This window comes from Zootoca vivipara, chromosome 8 (genome assembly GCF_963506605.1).
Source record: "Zootoca vivipara chromosome 8, rZooViv1.1, whole genome shotgun sequence".
Classification (NCBI taxonomy): domain Eukaryota; kingdom Metazoa; phylum Chordata; class Lepidosauria; order Squamata; family Lacertidae; genus Zootoca; species Zootoca vivipara.
The window spans coordinates 22,588,293-22,603,987 of NC_083283.1; the positions used below are offsets into that span (position 1 = coordinate 22,588,293).

The following is a 15,695-nucleotide window of genomic DNA, read 5'->3' on the forward strand; positions in this document are numbered from 1 at the left end:
CGGGGTATGGCTTATATTCCTTGAATGCTTAAAATCCTGCTATGGCTTATTTTATGGGTATGTCTTAAAATATGAGAAACAGGGTATCACACTTCCATATGAGGAACTTCCTTGTGTCTTCCGCTTCAGGGCAGCTCTGCCCACAAGCTAGAGATGTGTGCGCACACACACTAATTTTCTTCTTTCAGAACCCTACATTTTCTTTGGAAGATACTACTTTCCCCCACAAAGTACTAACAGATGATCTATCAGACCCAAGCTGCAGGAATTGGCTTGAATATTAATGCTACTAACCAAATTAAATGGTTTAAACAATGTCATGCACAGTTCCCAATGACATATTTTCTGGTAATAAATGATACATGCCAAATATCCCTGAGATGTGTGTGGCAAATCTAATTTATTTTTATTTTTTAAACCGCCAAACGATGACGCTGACACGATAGGATGACCACATTCCTCACGAGTGATGGAATAGTGAGTTTTGACCACAAATCCTGACAATTATGAGACAATTGAAACTTCATGGAGCCACATCATTGCTTTGTTTGGTAAAAGTAAAGCCACATTTATTTTTCTTAGTAGTCTGTGCTTTAAGGGTTGAAGTTTGGAAAATAAGCCAATGAAATGCTGCTAAATAAGCCACCACAACAGCGGCTTTGATGCGATACTGGTTACTTGATAAAATACCTTAATTTATTTAAATCTGATTGTTTGTTTATAGGTTTAAATAGTTAAGAAGCACCACAGACACGAGCACAAAGAGGAGAGAGATGGCAATGGGCAGATGGACTCTCTAAAGCTGACACCAATCGAGCAAGTGGCCAAACAGTAGCACGATAAGTAAAAGTCTGTGTCTGGTTGCTAGAACTACCAGTAGCCCTCTTTACAGTGGAACTCAGAATTCAGAATCTTTCGTGGACAGAAAGTATTCCAAAATGGAATAGTTCATGGCTGAAGCATTCAATTTATTCATTAATCTAGATTCTAGATGCTAGCAAAGTTCTGCAAACAGAGAAAATGACCTACCTGATGACCACACACTAGACCCATCTAAGGAGCACATGTTATTACATATACTAGTGATGCTGCTTTAAAATGCTCCTGTTACATCTCAGAACAGAGAAAGAGGAGTGTGTATGGTCCCCATTGTTGTCATCACCATTTATTCCTTATAAAAGTATTTAAAAGATACTTTGTACTATACACTAATACAGCACACAGGCCCTGCTCACATGTTCGAAATCTAAACTACACAAAAAGAGAGGGGATTTTAGAGGCAAAGTGGAAACTTTGCACTTGCTGGGTATGCCTAAAGTAGCTCTTTGGATCCCAGCCAAGGTATCAGTTCAGTTTCTTCAGTATTTTATTCTACAGACAGCTTTAGTACAGATGGCATTTATTCTCACTATGGCTTCCAATATGATTTTACTCTCCTTTTTGCTCAAAGCATTTAACAAACTTGTTAATACCTTTAGGCAGAAATTTGGAGAATAAAAATGTGGTGTACTACATCTAAATCTAACAATGTATTTCTTTTCTGAAAATGAAATGGATTGCCCAAAGTTTGGCAAGAGGAGAAAGATTGCTGCTGTTAATCTTAAAGCCGTCACATGCTGAATAAGTTAAAGTAAATCTAGGCCAACAATTTCAAATATGAATATAAATATTTTGGAGTGATTGAGAAACAGTATCTCGGATCAAAATTCTGCTATTTGTCAGTTTTGTCAGCGAGAAGATTGGTATTTTCTTTCCTATTTAATGCTTGTTAAATGCTTGCAATGGAATAAAGTAGAAAATCATTCTATTTCATTTCATCCTTTTCTGCAAATGATGCACATACATACCAATATTCTAGTCCTTACTTCTGTACACGATCAGCCACAATAAGCTAGGAAGCTAGCTAGTCCATCTAGCCCAGTATTGTCTATGCTGACTGTAAGGGGGAAGGCTTATAGGGAACAACCCCCCCCCCCTCATCAGGTCAAGTTCCTCCCCAAGCAGTAAGTCAAGCACAGGATCAGACTAGAAGAGCCAGGAAACAGAAAGGGAGAGCCAAGGCTCTGACAGCATCAGAGAGCCCTTGCTCCAAGGGGAGGGAGAGAGGGAAGGGGAAGAAGGGACCGGCAGACAGTCAGTCGGAAGGCCATTCCCCCCCCCCCCCACGCCGGAATTGAGGCGAACGGCTCCCTGTCGGAGCAGGGGGAGGCGCTTCACAGTTCCCAGGCTGTTATGTTGGGCGCGAAACAGAAAGCAAACATTGCGAGATTCTGACTCAGACTGAGGCAGACATGTTTTATGGACACTTTGCACTGTAAATAATATGCACCAATAAAAACATCTGAAAGACAAGCAGATGTGGAGGGTTGTTACTCAAGAGTAGCCACAACAACCCTTGACACTGGCTGACTCTCCAGTGTTTTAGGCAGGAGTGTTTCCCTACTCTACTTGGAGAGGTTGGGGGTGGAACCTGGGATCTTTTGTTCTTGACTATTTAAGTGCCACCAAAAAGCCCCCCAAAGTGGCTCAGAAAGGATACCACACAAATACAAAATTCTAATACATTTCGGAAACCAATAACATTCAAATGCACTCAGGTTTCTGCCAAAAAGGCAAGGGATCTCCCCCCCACCACGCGATCTCAGACAGCAGGAGAAACTCCTTAGGTAGCAGCTCCTTCTAATAGTCCCAGGCATCAGGGTGGTTGATAGTTCCTGCACAGTCCTTCCCTTCTGTGCAAAGGTCCTCTTAGTTGTGGCCACTTCCCCACAAATGTCTGTGCAGTATTCACATCACCCTTTGAAATCAAAACCCTGATGTTACCAAGTGGACAAGCGGCTGACATGACATTTTCAGGAGTGAAAATGGGGTTGAGGTAGCAGCATGGAACAGACCCTTCAAAACAACACTGACATGCAATCATATCTTTTTAAAATCATTGGGGAACCCCAGGCAAATGTGCATTGATCAAGTAGAGCCCCCAGAGAAAAACCAGCAGATCCAGATTCCCTTTAATACTTGGATCTGATAAGCCTACTAGAAGGCTTTTCATGGGCCCAAAGGTTGTTAAAGCAGTACTTACAAAGGCAGTACTCTTAAGGCAGTACAGTACTGCTTAAAAGAAAGATGTCATAGGAACAACAGTACTGCTCCACAGCAAGCATGCCATTTTATATGGAGCAATTTAATGTTTTAAAGGTTAATAATGACATTCATATACTGGTTTGTGCGAGAAAAGGGGGAAACACTTCTAACTGAAACGTTTAGCTATACAATACTGCTTTCTTAAGATTAAAAAAAAAATGTTTCTGAACTTGAGCAGAGTCCAGATTATGTGGTCATGAAGGAAAGTTGTCCACAGTACATCAAGGTAATGTCTGAACAAAAGAATTATTATTCTGCCAGTCATTAAATGGTCTTACCTGTGCACTTGTAGTCTGAAGCTACACCTTTAAGGACAGCATCAAACACAGATATTTCCACTCTCTGCTTTCTATGGTGACAGCTTAAGATCAAAGAAGGTTGGGATACAACAAGGTGCAAAAATGGTTCTAACTGCAAGTCACTAGTTCCTCTGCGACCAGGCTGTCGAACGATAGTTATGCCCAAGGCTTGCCTAGCAGATGATCTTGTAGAAGCATGAAGACTTTCAAGAGATAGAAGACCTGGTTTTTTCCCAGAAGGTAGTGAACTGTTGGCATTCAATAGATCATCTGCTGTTACAGATGAAATGCCTGCTCCGCTGGGCTTCTTGAAATCGTGCTCAACTCTCAAGTTTGCTTCAGGAAGGTTCAATGAAGTTTTGGCTGCTTTCTCTCCATCTTTCTGATCTTCCAGCGATTTTGACTTAGGTAAGCTGGCACATGAGTAAGTCATAAAGGATATTCGGCTTGCTGTAATAAAAATATCAAAGGGAATGAAGTTCAGGTTCTTCACGATAGAAGATTGCCGAGAAGGACGGGCAATGCGGTGGTGGCTGGTACCACTGTGTTGTTCTATTTGGACTATTCTGATTTTAACACTGTCGCTGCCAATGCCACTGTCTTGGGCTCCACTGTAACGTGAAGATGTTTCAGTCATGCCTCCATCAGATGTATCCATTTTTTTCTGTTCCTGTTTGGAAACCTGGGAAGAAAAATATCATATTAACTTAAAACAGCCATATCCTAAGTATTTCCATTTCACAACATAAAACAATTGCTATATAAACATGAGGTCAAGAGAGAGAGAATTCTATTTAAAAAAAAGAAATTTGCCAAGTTAACTTTTAAAATAGGAATCACTCATGAAAACTCAGCAGGTGTCTGTTCCAGAGAAATGGTGACTCATATTTAATGACATGCTAGTGAAAGATGTGGCAGGAGGAATACATGTTTCCTACATTCAAACTAATTTGTTTTTCAGACCATTTAGGAATTCAAAAGATAGTGTGTCATCCAATTAAAGATGTTTTAACTGATCAGCCGCCTTTTAAGTAATTAATTATATTTAAATAACAGACCTGGGTGAAGGTATTGAGGAGATGCTCATCAAATTTGCAGAGGACATCAAACTGGGAGGGGGTAGTTATTGCCACAGAAGACAGAATCAGGATTCATGATGATTTTAACAGATTGGAAAACTGGGCCCAAACTAATAGAATGAATTTTAATAGGGACAAAGGTAAGGTTCTACATTTAGGCAGGAAGAACCAGCTGTACAAATATAAGATTTGGGGGGGGGGCACCTGGCTTGCCAGTAGAATATGGTACAGTATTTAAAACTGCTGGCTGGTTTACTGATCAGCTGCTGTGACACCATAATGACCCACAAAATTCTTCCTTAAAAATAATAATAACGACTTCTATAACTCAATTGTTGATATAGGTCCCTGTTGTGATGCCAAAAGATTTTTTTGTCATCCCCCAAAGCTTCCAAATTTGTCAATTTGTCAATTATTATCAAAATAAATAAAAATAAAACAATATTTGTTACTGACTGCTCCATAGCGCCCCCCCCCTTGCCGGGATTCTGTGGAGCCAAAAGACTTTTCTGAGCCCCACCCCTGAAAACTCATTCTTAACAAAATTTAACACTGGCTGTTCTGCTAGCACATTTGCAAGGTTATGCAGGGTCCAGTATGGTTTCAAAGTAGATTGGAGGGGACCACATGTTCAAGATTCCTGCATTGCAGTTTGGACTAGATGACCTTCAAGGTTCCTTCCAACACCACCATTCTATGATTCTATGCCCACTTATACACTTCTGCCACACCCAGTTTGGCCCCAGGAGGAGAGAATTGAGCATGGGCCAGTATGGTCCTCAGCCTGAAGTTTAGTCACCCCTGCTGTAGAGAAAATATGACCAGTTCCTTCAGCAAGCCACTTGTTTGCCTTTCACATCTTTAAACCATCTTGGTCGCTAACAGGATGTTGTGTGTTGAAGTCATGACGACAAACAAGTCCTGCTGACTTTGTTCCCACTCAATGCATTGCTGTGTACCACAAGAACTGTTGAGTGGTTAAGCAAAGATTTGGGACTAAAGCCACTCTCTTCCCAATAGGCCTGTTGCTAAAGAAAAGGCAATATGGTCTACTTAGAAGATGTTCAGCATAAAAATAGAAGAAAAAATTCCCACTGAAATGTGTCCACAAAGTGACTTTTTATGAGTCAAAGGAAACAACTATTTCCTTAGACCTATCAATTTTTGTACTGAAGCATAGCTACTGCAAAGAGAAACATTAATACTATAAATTTTTGTTTTTTAGTTACAGATTTTCCAACTTGAATCCAATACCTATTTCTTAAACTTCTGCACTGACTACTGTAACCTTGACAAACCCATGATATTTAAATATCCCGGAATGGCTTTTGAAGCAGGCTGCAAAAGTCTCTATATTAATCACTGGCTGAACTGAGTAGGAGTGGTGAGTCCTGTACTGATATTGCACAGTATGCGGCAGGCACTATCAATTAATGACAGAGAAGCATGATTCATCACCCTGCTTTTTAATGCCCAAATCCCTGGTTCTATCTCAAACAAGCATTTTCTATTAACGCATTGTCGCATGGTTTTTGCTTCTACAAAAAGTATTGTACAAAACAGAAGAGCAGCCTTATTTTTCAAAATATTATGCAAAATAGAACACTGGTTTGAATATGTGTCTCACTAATAAATTAGTAAGAATTGTATTGAAGCATTGTATACTATTTTTTTTTTATCATGCGGATCCAGAAGTGCAAGCTGTTGCATGAAAAAAGTAGAATATAGAAAACCAAACCATAAAATCCACCCCCTCAAAAAAAAACCAATAAGGCAATATATAAGAAAAGCTGGATAAAGTCATCAGTCACTACACCACAAGCCAGTACTGTCTCTAGAAAGCAGCCAGACTTGGAATTAAACAGGCTTCTGAGGGGAGGGAGTTGCATAGCTAGAAAGTACACCAGCATTATCACCTTTTGATGTTCTGACTTGGCACACAGGCAATGCCTCCAGGAAACTATATCCAGCAGACTGTAAGGGCTATGGCAAGACACAGAGATCTGCTAGGGATGATCTCTGGGAGGATATATATCGTTATATGTCACTTAGCCAGTTACTGAGTTGGGATTTGCAGCTATTAACTTTAAAAGGCAAGCTTGGCAATAAATCTGGGCATCAAATGGAATATCCTTTTATACTGGTGAGCAATTCCAAATGCAAGAACTCTAAAAACGTTCCATGCTTTGTTATGGAAGAAATGGGCCAATATTTTAAAGATGCCAAAAGCACCAATATCGGCTTCCTGATAGCAAATGTAATGGCAACATTTATCGTTGAGCTGCATTTATATCAGTTCACTTACTCTTTACATAACCCATTTAAAACGAACAATAAAAGTTTTCTTTAATTAGCTACTGGTGTGCATTAACATGATCATGATTAAACCATAAAAACCAACTGTACATTACTCAGGTCCCCTATCACATGTGTTTTAAATTATTTTAGTTGAAAATGTACTTTGAGTCCCTTTTAAAAGTTCGACCTTCTGCTTTCAGAGAATTAAATGCATATTACTGCAGTGGAGAAGATAATGTTTCAGACCTCCAGGCATATATTAAACACACTGGCAGCACATTAGACAAAATGCTTTACTTATTAGATACTTCCTATTCTAAACAGTGTCATCAAAGGCTAAAAACAAAATCCATATAAAAGCTGCACAATGCTTCCACACAGAACCTGTGCCAAAATCCCTGTACTTTCCAACTAATGAGGAAAGGATGTGCACTCTTAACATATGAATGTAAGATTTTCCAAGCATTTACTTTAGGAAACAGCACTATTGATTCCATATGGCTTATGTTAAATGAAACTGTATTGGTAAAATAACCTTTAAGATATCTGGCATGATAACCGTAATTAAACAGTATTCAAAGGAATAAAACAAAGGGGAATTTGGTTTCACAATGGCTAATTAAAATAAAATGAAAAAACACAGCATGTCATCTATCAAGATAAATTGTTATTGTTTTAAAAACTATTTAAAATACTGTTAAAATATACTTTTTAGATAAAATCTAAAAGTACTGGGAAAATATTTGTGGCTTAAAAATGGATAGTTTGGCGAAGAAAAGTAGTATACAACTTGGATTTTTTTTTATGTTGATAGAATAGCTTTAAAACTTTGAGCATAACCAGATGGGCCTTAAATCAGAGGGATTCTACAGTTTCTCTGTCTGAATGAATTGCTACGTGAAAAAGTTTTCAATCGCTGAAAAATGTCAAGTTGATAGTTTACTTATTAGATTGCTTCAGTGCATTTTCTCCATCCTTTCACTTCATGGCAGTCTCTATAGAGGAGGTGATGAAAGCTATGGTAGTAGCTAGGGAACTGTGGCAAATTCTTCCTTGTCATGTGTTGAGATAAGTGACTTTACTAGCTTAACCCCTTGAATTCAAAAGCATTTAGGGAAGATAGAGAGATAAGGCTTAACTATAGCTGCTACAGTACACACGCTGCTATTGCTGGGCATCCTCAAGCATTGTTGTAAATATGCTCAGGTGCTTTTTATTACTAAAGCCATGATATGTCATGAAACTTCCTCTTTAAGCAGCCGTATTACCTTAATAGTTGGAAGGACTGTCACTCCAATGTATTAATATGAAAACTAAAATCTCCAAGGAAATCAAGGAAATGAAAAGCCAGCCTCAAAATCATTTTATGCCAGACGGGATTTGGGACAATTACAGTGACCCCATTAAGGTTAGACCTGTCTTACTAACAGAAGCTCCCCGTGTTGCACGTTAAACTCTTCTTCTTTTTATAATGGAGGAGTGTTTCAAAACCATTTTGTAGTATGGCATGGTACTAGTTATTCAAGTTTAGAAATCATAGTAGGCTAACACTAGCCCCATGACACGATTCTAAGATGTTCTTTTGATCATGGACTATTTTCTGTAAAACCTCATGGTTCAAGCTGTTCAAGTGAGAGGTGGGTGGCTTGCAATTACAGTTTGTTAACACTGCAGTGGGTTGCTTCCTTTATAGTATATAGATTAAAAGTCAGTTGGCAACTTTGAAATGATGACTGAAACAGACCTGATTTCTTTACAATCACAAATAGGTTTGGTATAAAATTATTCGGCTATCCTTTCCTGCTTTAACCGAATAACTTTCTTAAACACATAGCCTGGAAGAAAATCCAGTTCTCTTGCATATCATTTCTTGCTTTATGAACACACACACACACACACACACACACAAAATTGTAGTATGCTTATTTGTGGTCCCAGACTAGGATTCCTTAGAGGCAACATCTTCCAACAACTGCAATTTTAAGTAAGAGATTGATCCATGCCTTTGCCCATCCCCTGTGGGTTTGTTGGCACTGGAAACCACCTCCACAACACTGAACCCATAGTTGCAAACTTCACTATCTTGAATGAGCCAAAAGCTCATTTAACCAGCACTTTAACTAGCCACGATGCAACTCTCTGGAGATGGGGCCACTAATCCATGACTACATACTCCTGTTACACAATTCAACTATTTGCTCCAGTATTTTACTAAGACAACTTATCTGTTTTGCCTCAGCCGCAGGAGTGGTATCCAGGGTCTTAGACCCACACCCTGGTCTCCTAACCAGGTGCTGACTTTTGCCTTGCTCATCTGCTCTGCAAAGGGAACCACGAACCACTGACCTCCCCCTTGCTTGAGCCATCATCTCTCCTTGATGGTCAAAAAGATTGCTCCAAAAGTGAACAACTTAAAACAAAAACTTTTTAGAACTAAAACATCCACCTGATGAAGTTAAACAAAAGATCAACAGAGCCAGACGGATACCTAGAGAGAACCTGCTGCAAGACAGACCCCAAAAAAGAAAATAACAGAACACCACTAGTTATCACATACAGCTCCCAAGTTAAAACAGTACAACACATCATCAGAGATCTACAACCTCTCCTGGACAATGACAGCTCTCTTTCTCAAGCTCTGGGAGGAAGACCTTTCATTGCCTACAGACAGCCACCCAATCTTAAACAACTCCTCACCCACAATAATACAACCACCAGACTTAACATGGACACTGGTACCAGAGCCTGCAATAAACCCAGATGCCAACTTTGCTGCCACATACACCCGGACAACACCATTACTGGCCCCAACAACATCCAACATACCATCTCAGGACTATTTAATTGCTCATCCTCCAACATTGTGTGTGTCATCAAATGCCAACTGTGCCCTTCAGCTCTCTGTATTGGACAAACAGGCCAAACCCTACGCCAAAGGATAAATGGACATAAATCTGACATCAGGAATTACAAGACAGAGAAACCAGTAGGAGAACACTTCAATCTCCCAGGACATTCTATACAAGATCTCAAAGTAGCTGTCTTACTACAAAAGAATTTCAGAAATAGACAGGAAAGAGAAGTTGCTGAATTGCAACTTATCACCAAGCTTAAAACCATGGAGAGACCTGGTATGAACAGAGATGTTGGATTCTTATCTCATTATACATGATAAAGCGATCTTCAGCCATCTCACCCCTTGCTTTTTCATGCAAGACCATTTGCAGTAGTTTACAGTCAACTACAGCTATCAGTCAGTCAAACACCCATTTCCACCACCCTTCTGAGTGATACCCCTCCCCCACCCTTTCTCTAAATATAAGTGTCTGGGGACTTCTATTTCAGTGTATCTGAAGAAGTGTGCATGCACACGAAAGCTCATACCAAAATAAAAAACTTAGTTGGTCTTTAAGGTGCTGCTGGATGGATTTTTTTAAAAAAAACAAAGAGTGCATTTCCTGCCACCAGTAGTTTAATTTATCATTTAACCAACTGGAAACACTGAATTAATATGAAGCTTGTTTTAATGTTTGAAATGCTTGATTAAATTGTGGGAAAATATATATGTATGTAGTGGTGGCAAAAATATATTTCAGGGATTTACTGGCTCTGGTACTATATTTTAACAACAGAGAAAACTCCTCAGGTCACATAGTCAAGACAGAATATACTTCTGAAGTGGGTGTGTTGAATGAAGAATGTTACACATCTGTATGAAGCAATTCCATTTTATTTTAGTTATAATTATGTAACAGGACTATTTAAGTCCTCTTTCCAACTTGCATCATAGTCATTTTCAAACTCTCATCTAAACATCTTTAGCCAATCATGAGCTCATTTTTCACATCACATAAAATATGGAACAAATTGCAAGCGTGAAACCACAGAGTAAACGTGCCAATCATATCTTCTTCTTCATTATGACGTCTGACCCAATTTTGTGCTCCAGCTAAAAGTTAAATGTTTTTGTGGGCAAAGAATATCCTGACTAGCGCATGAACATTAATTCTGATTTCTTCTATCAGAATTTTAGAAAGGGGGTTCATTTTTTCTATTCCTATGGAAATCCTTTCGAGTCCACATCAGCTCAAAATATGAAAAAAAACCCACCCATAAATAATTACAGTGTGGGGATTATGGAGCCAGTGTTGTGATTAAGTGTGTTGGAATAGGACCGATGAGACCGAGATTTAAATTCTTATTCAGCCATTAAGAGCAACTCTCAGTCTAACCTAACTCACAGTGGTGGTGGTGGTGGTGGTGTTCCTGGCATTGAGCAATCAAGTCAGATTAGGAATTCTGCTGGTTTACTGCCTGCCTCGCTGCCCAGCAGTTTCCCTGCCTAAGCTGACAGAACTGGTCTCGTAGGCAGTGCCAAGGATTCCCAGACTCCTGGTTTTGGAAGCCTTCAACATCCTACCAAAGTGACTGGTTCTGGGGTGGCTCAAGACTTCATGGCTGCCATGACAACCATGGGGCTGTCCCAACATGTCACTGGCCCAATGTGTGTGGCAGTCCACACTCTGGACTTCGTTTTCTCAACAGGGCAGGAAGAGGGTGATAAGAAAGTAGGAGATACTGGCATCAGTCCTTTGTCATGGTTAGATCATTTTCCGTTGGGATTGAGGCTTTCAGAAACTTTCCCCCTCTTCAGAGGCAGGGGACCAATTAGGATGATCTGCCCTCAGAGGTTTCCTGACAGCTCTGGGGGATTTTTTTAGCTGCCATGACTGGCACTCCTGTTGAAGCCCTGGCCAAACTCTTGAACATCCAAATGGCTTGGGCTGCTAACACGATTGCCCAGAGCTTAGGGCGAGAGAACAAGCTGGGAGACAGCTTGAACATAAGTGGAGGAAAACTGTGGTCTCACTTCATTTTATCCTCCTACTAACCCTAAGAGATAGAATAGGTTGAGACGGGGAGGGGGTGACTGGCATGAAGAAATTAACGATAAAAAATGGTATCTGAAGAAGTGTCCATGCACATGAAAGCTCATACCAATGACAAACTTTAGTTGGTCTCTGTGGTGCTACTGGAAGGAATTTTTTTATTTTGTTTCACGATAAGAAAGTGAGTTTCATGGCTAAGTGGGGATTTGTGCCAAGAGCCCCGAAGTCCTAATCCAACACTCTTAACATACTGTGATTTAATGTGAAAGCCAGTTTGGTGTAACACTTTAAAACAAATTTCTTAAGGTGACAGCATTCTATTTAGATAAGGAGAAGCTTTTAAAAACATATTTGGAATAAATAGCTAAGATGTAGTATTTGTGTGCTTTGCAATATAAAACAGGAGAATACTTAGCTGTTCGAGGTCTAAATAACTATTTAAAATTTAAACAGTTAAAACAAAACACAACCCATTTGCTACCAAGCTAGGTTTGTGAAGTTTTAGTAAAATTTATTTAAGCTATACATGAGACATAAAAAAAGGTCTGACACATTTTATCCAAATTTTTTTATAGACCTTGAAAGGGACTAGCTAGAACATTCATCTCTTTTAGACCACTAAACTTAGGAAAGACAAAGAAAAAAGAAATATAATCCCAATAACAAAGAGGTCTGTTTCAGATAACCAAATAACATAGACCTTAAAATCTGGACTGAACCCTATCTTGCACTTAACACTCAGGTTAAACTGCTTGATCCATATGGGTTAGTTCTCAAACACATTGAAAAATAAATAAAAATAATTCAGATTAACTTTTTTTAAAAAAACGAGGGCAGAAATCTATTTTGGTTCAAGTACATGATTTATCTTTTATGTTTTTGATTGCACGATTTTTTCATGATTTTTCTTGGGGAAAATCAACTTATTGGGGGCCATTATCATCTTGGTAATGGGCCAGCATGCTCAATTTTATGATGGTGGGGAAGTAAATGTTAAGTCTTTATCAACAGAGGATTACATAATCCATTGCAACAAACGTTTATCCTTTGGAATAACATATGAAGTTAAGGTCATGTGAGTGGGGCACTTATATTCTGGATGCTAAGGATAGAGTCACATCTGATTTTTACAAGAAATAACAGAAAAATAAATAGACCATGTTAAACTCCCATTAACCTTCTCTGCCAGGAAAAAATGCTTAGGGTGCAGTATGCTAGATATTTAAGATTGCAGGGCAGATGATTAACCTCAAAAACGGCTGTACTCCTTTGTACTAGAACAATGGTGGAGATCAACTGCAAGTACCACCTTGACTGTACTACCTACTACCAAAGGAAGACCAGCACCACATCTCTAGAGTTCTCAGAAATGTGTTTAAATCAAGGGTAGCCAATGTGGTGCACTCCAGATGTCAATGGACTACAACTCCTATCACCATTGACTGTTGGCTATATTTGCTGGGGCTGGTGGAAGTTGCAGTCCAATAAAATCTCCTGGTATGTCCCACGGAGGACCTTACGGTCTTCAAATAAAAACATATTGGAGATCCCGGGCCACAGAGAGGTTAGGCTGCCCTTGACCAGAGCCAGGGCTTTTTCAGCCGTGGGCCCGATCTGGTGGAACGCTCTGTCACAAGAGACTAGGGCCCTGCAGGACTTGACATCTTTCCGCAGGGCCTGCAAGATGGAGCTGTTCCACCAGGCTTTGGCCAAGGCACAGTCTGATCCCCTCTCTCCTTCTGTAATCTTCATAGAACTCTAGCCCAATGGTTGCCATTAATTTGATTCTGAATTGATTTTAGAATATATTTTAATTATTTGTGTGATTTTATGTACACTGTGCTATTTTTATTTGTTGTTAGCCACTCTGAGCCCGGCTTTGGCTGGGGAGGGCGGGATATATATAAAAAATTATTATTGTTATTATTATTATTATTGTTATTATTATTATTATCATCATCATCATCATCATCATCATCATCATCATCATCATTATTACCATCATCATTATCTAGGGGGCGCCATGTTGGCTACCTGTGAATTCAATCACAGTTGACTTCCAAGAAGCATCACTCTGACCTTGCTTGCTCAGGGTGCTATTTAAAGTGAGAAAAACCCAGAACTGCTTGCATGCTGCTCCGATCTACAATCATTTTTAGAGGATGATTAAATCCTAGTTCCTTTGCCCATGAATGTGTGTGCTCTTCTATCTGTAAACAAAACACACAAAAGCTCATACCAATGACAAACTTAGTTGGTCTCTAAGGATTTTTTTTTATTTTGTTTCGACTACGGCAGACCAACATGGCTACCTACCTGTAACATGAATTACGTGCTAATTCTTGTACAAGTCCTAAAGCATATGGCATGTGAATGCACCACTAGTGTCAAGGAGACCATTGGCTTACAAATAACTTTCCATTTCTTTATTAAGGGAGGCAATGTTTCCAATGAAAACTTTCCTAAAACCTAATTAGATAAGCATTTGTTAATACAAAAAGAAGAAAACATAGCATACTTTGAAACCATAAACCAGTAATTGTTACTCCAGTTCTTAGAGTTTTTAAAAAATCTATATGCTACACTGGATAAACGGGGATTAACATAGGAAAAGCTGCCATTTGTGCTATCTGGCCCCATGACGTTATAATTTGTTTCATACTAATGCGCAATACCAATACACATTACAACAAACTCTGACACCTTAGTTACTAAGAACGGCTTCTTTCCACACAGTTGCCACATGGAGGCTGCCAGAAACCGCCTCTGTATGGTGGCTTAGACTGTAGGGCAGGCATGTCAAACTTGCGGCCCTCCAGATGTTTTGGACTACAATTCCCATCTTCCCCAACCACTGGTCCTGCTAGCTAGGGATCATGGGAGTTGTAGGCCATAACATCTGGAGGGCCGCAAGTTTGACATGCCTGCTGTAGGGTGAGCAGATATCTGTGTGAGCTGCTTCTCAGGGTGGTTGCCTGAAACTGTCTCCATGTGGTGGTGATGCTTCATATGTATATGCCAACTCATTGTGTGGTATGTACCTTGCCAGGTGGTTTCTCTGCACGCAGCCCCAAACATTCCTGCTTCAAACAGACTCTGCATGGCAAGCCATTTTATAGATCATGGTGTGCTACGTGGGAACAGTTGCCAAGTAGTTTCACTGTTTCAAACAGTGTCTATGTGGTGGTCATATTGTACTCAGTGGCCCTCAGCACTCGCTAACCACATGGCTTCTGTCCACACAATTTCCAAGCTGTTTCTGACAGTGTAGAAATAAGACACATGGGTGGGAGCCGGTAAACATAAACAATTTGCTGCACGAAGCAGCCACTCAGCTGAGATAGCTTCATGTGGCCTCCACATGGTGGCTGTATTGTGAGAAGGGAACCTTGCTAGGGCACCTGAAGTATGAATTTTCAGAAAAAGCAACATTACATCAATTACCTTTACCATACATGTTTTAACTTTTGGATAAAAAATACAGTTAGCATCTCACAGATTAATGGAAGCATATAAAACTGTATGAAAAATGTATGGCTTTTCAGAAATAATCTCTCTTTCTCTCTCTCTCTCTCTATATATATGTATGTACAGATTTTTCATCAGGGATGGTAACAAATCAATGGCATCTGCATAGCATGTGTATCAGCCACTTCACATTTAAGCTGTCTGGCTTCTTGTATACGGCTTTCTGGAATCTGTTTTATCAATATTTATGTGTTTATTTTTTCAAATGAAATACAAATGGCAAAGTAGCCTTAAATTTACTTGAAACAAAAAGGCAGCACTTTAAAATTAACTACAAGAATATTTGGGTTGCAACTTCAAATTCAAATTGGTGTGTGTGTGTGTGTGTGTGTGTGTATGTGTGTGTGTGTGTGTAGACAAGTAATTTGTCCATATCAGGTTTAAGTGGACAGTAGTATTTTAATGCTGCAGTGTGGAGTGTGTTTTAGCAGAATTGCGCCCCAAGTTTGTTCCAGCCT

At 39.5% G+C, this 15,695-nt stretch overlaps 1 protein-coding gene across 5 annotated transcripts in view; it reads right to left on the bottom strand.

Annotated features, from left to right (window-relative positions):
• Nucleotides 1-15,695, bottom strand: part of VPS13B (vacuolar protein sorting 13 homolog B) — a 358,159-nt gene that overhangs the window by 108,945 nt on the left and 233,519 nt on the right. For all 5 annotated transcript variants that reach the window (XM_035126123.2, XM_035126121.2, XM_035126124.2 and 2 more), the window contains exon 34: nt 3,423-4,125. In XM_035126123.2, coding sequence (XP_034982014.2) covers nt 3,423-4,125 — 703 coding nt within the window. The remainder of the gene's footprint in view (nt 1-3,422; nt 4,126-15,695) is intronic.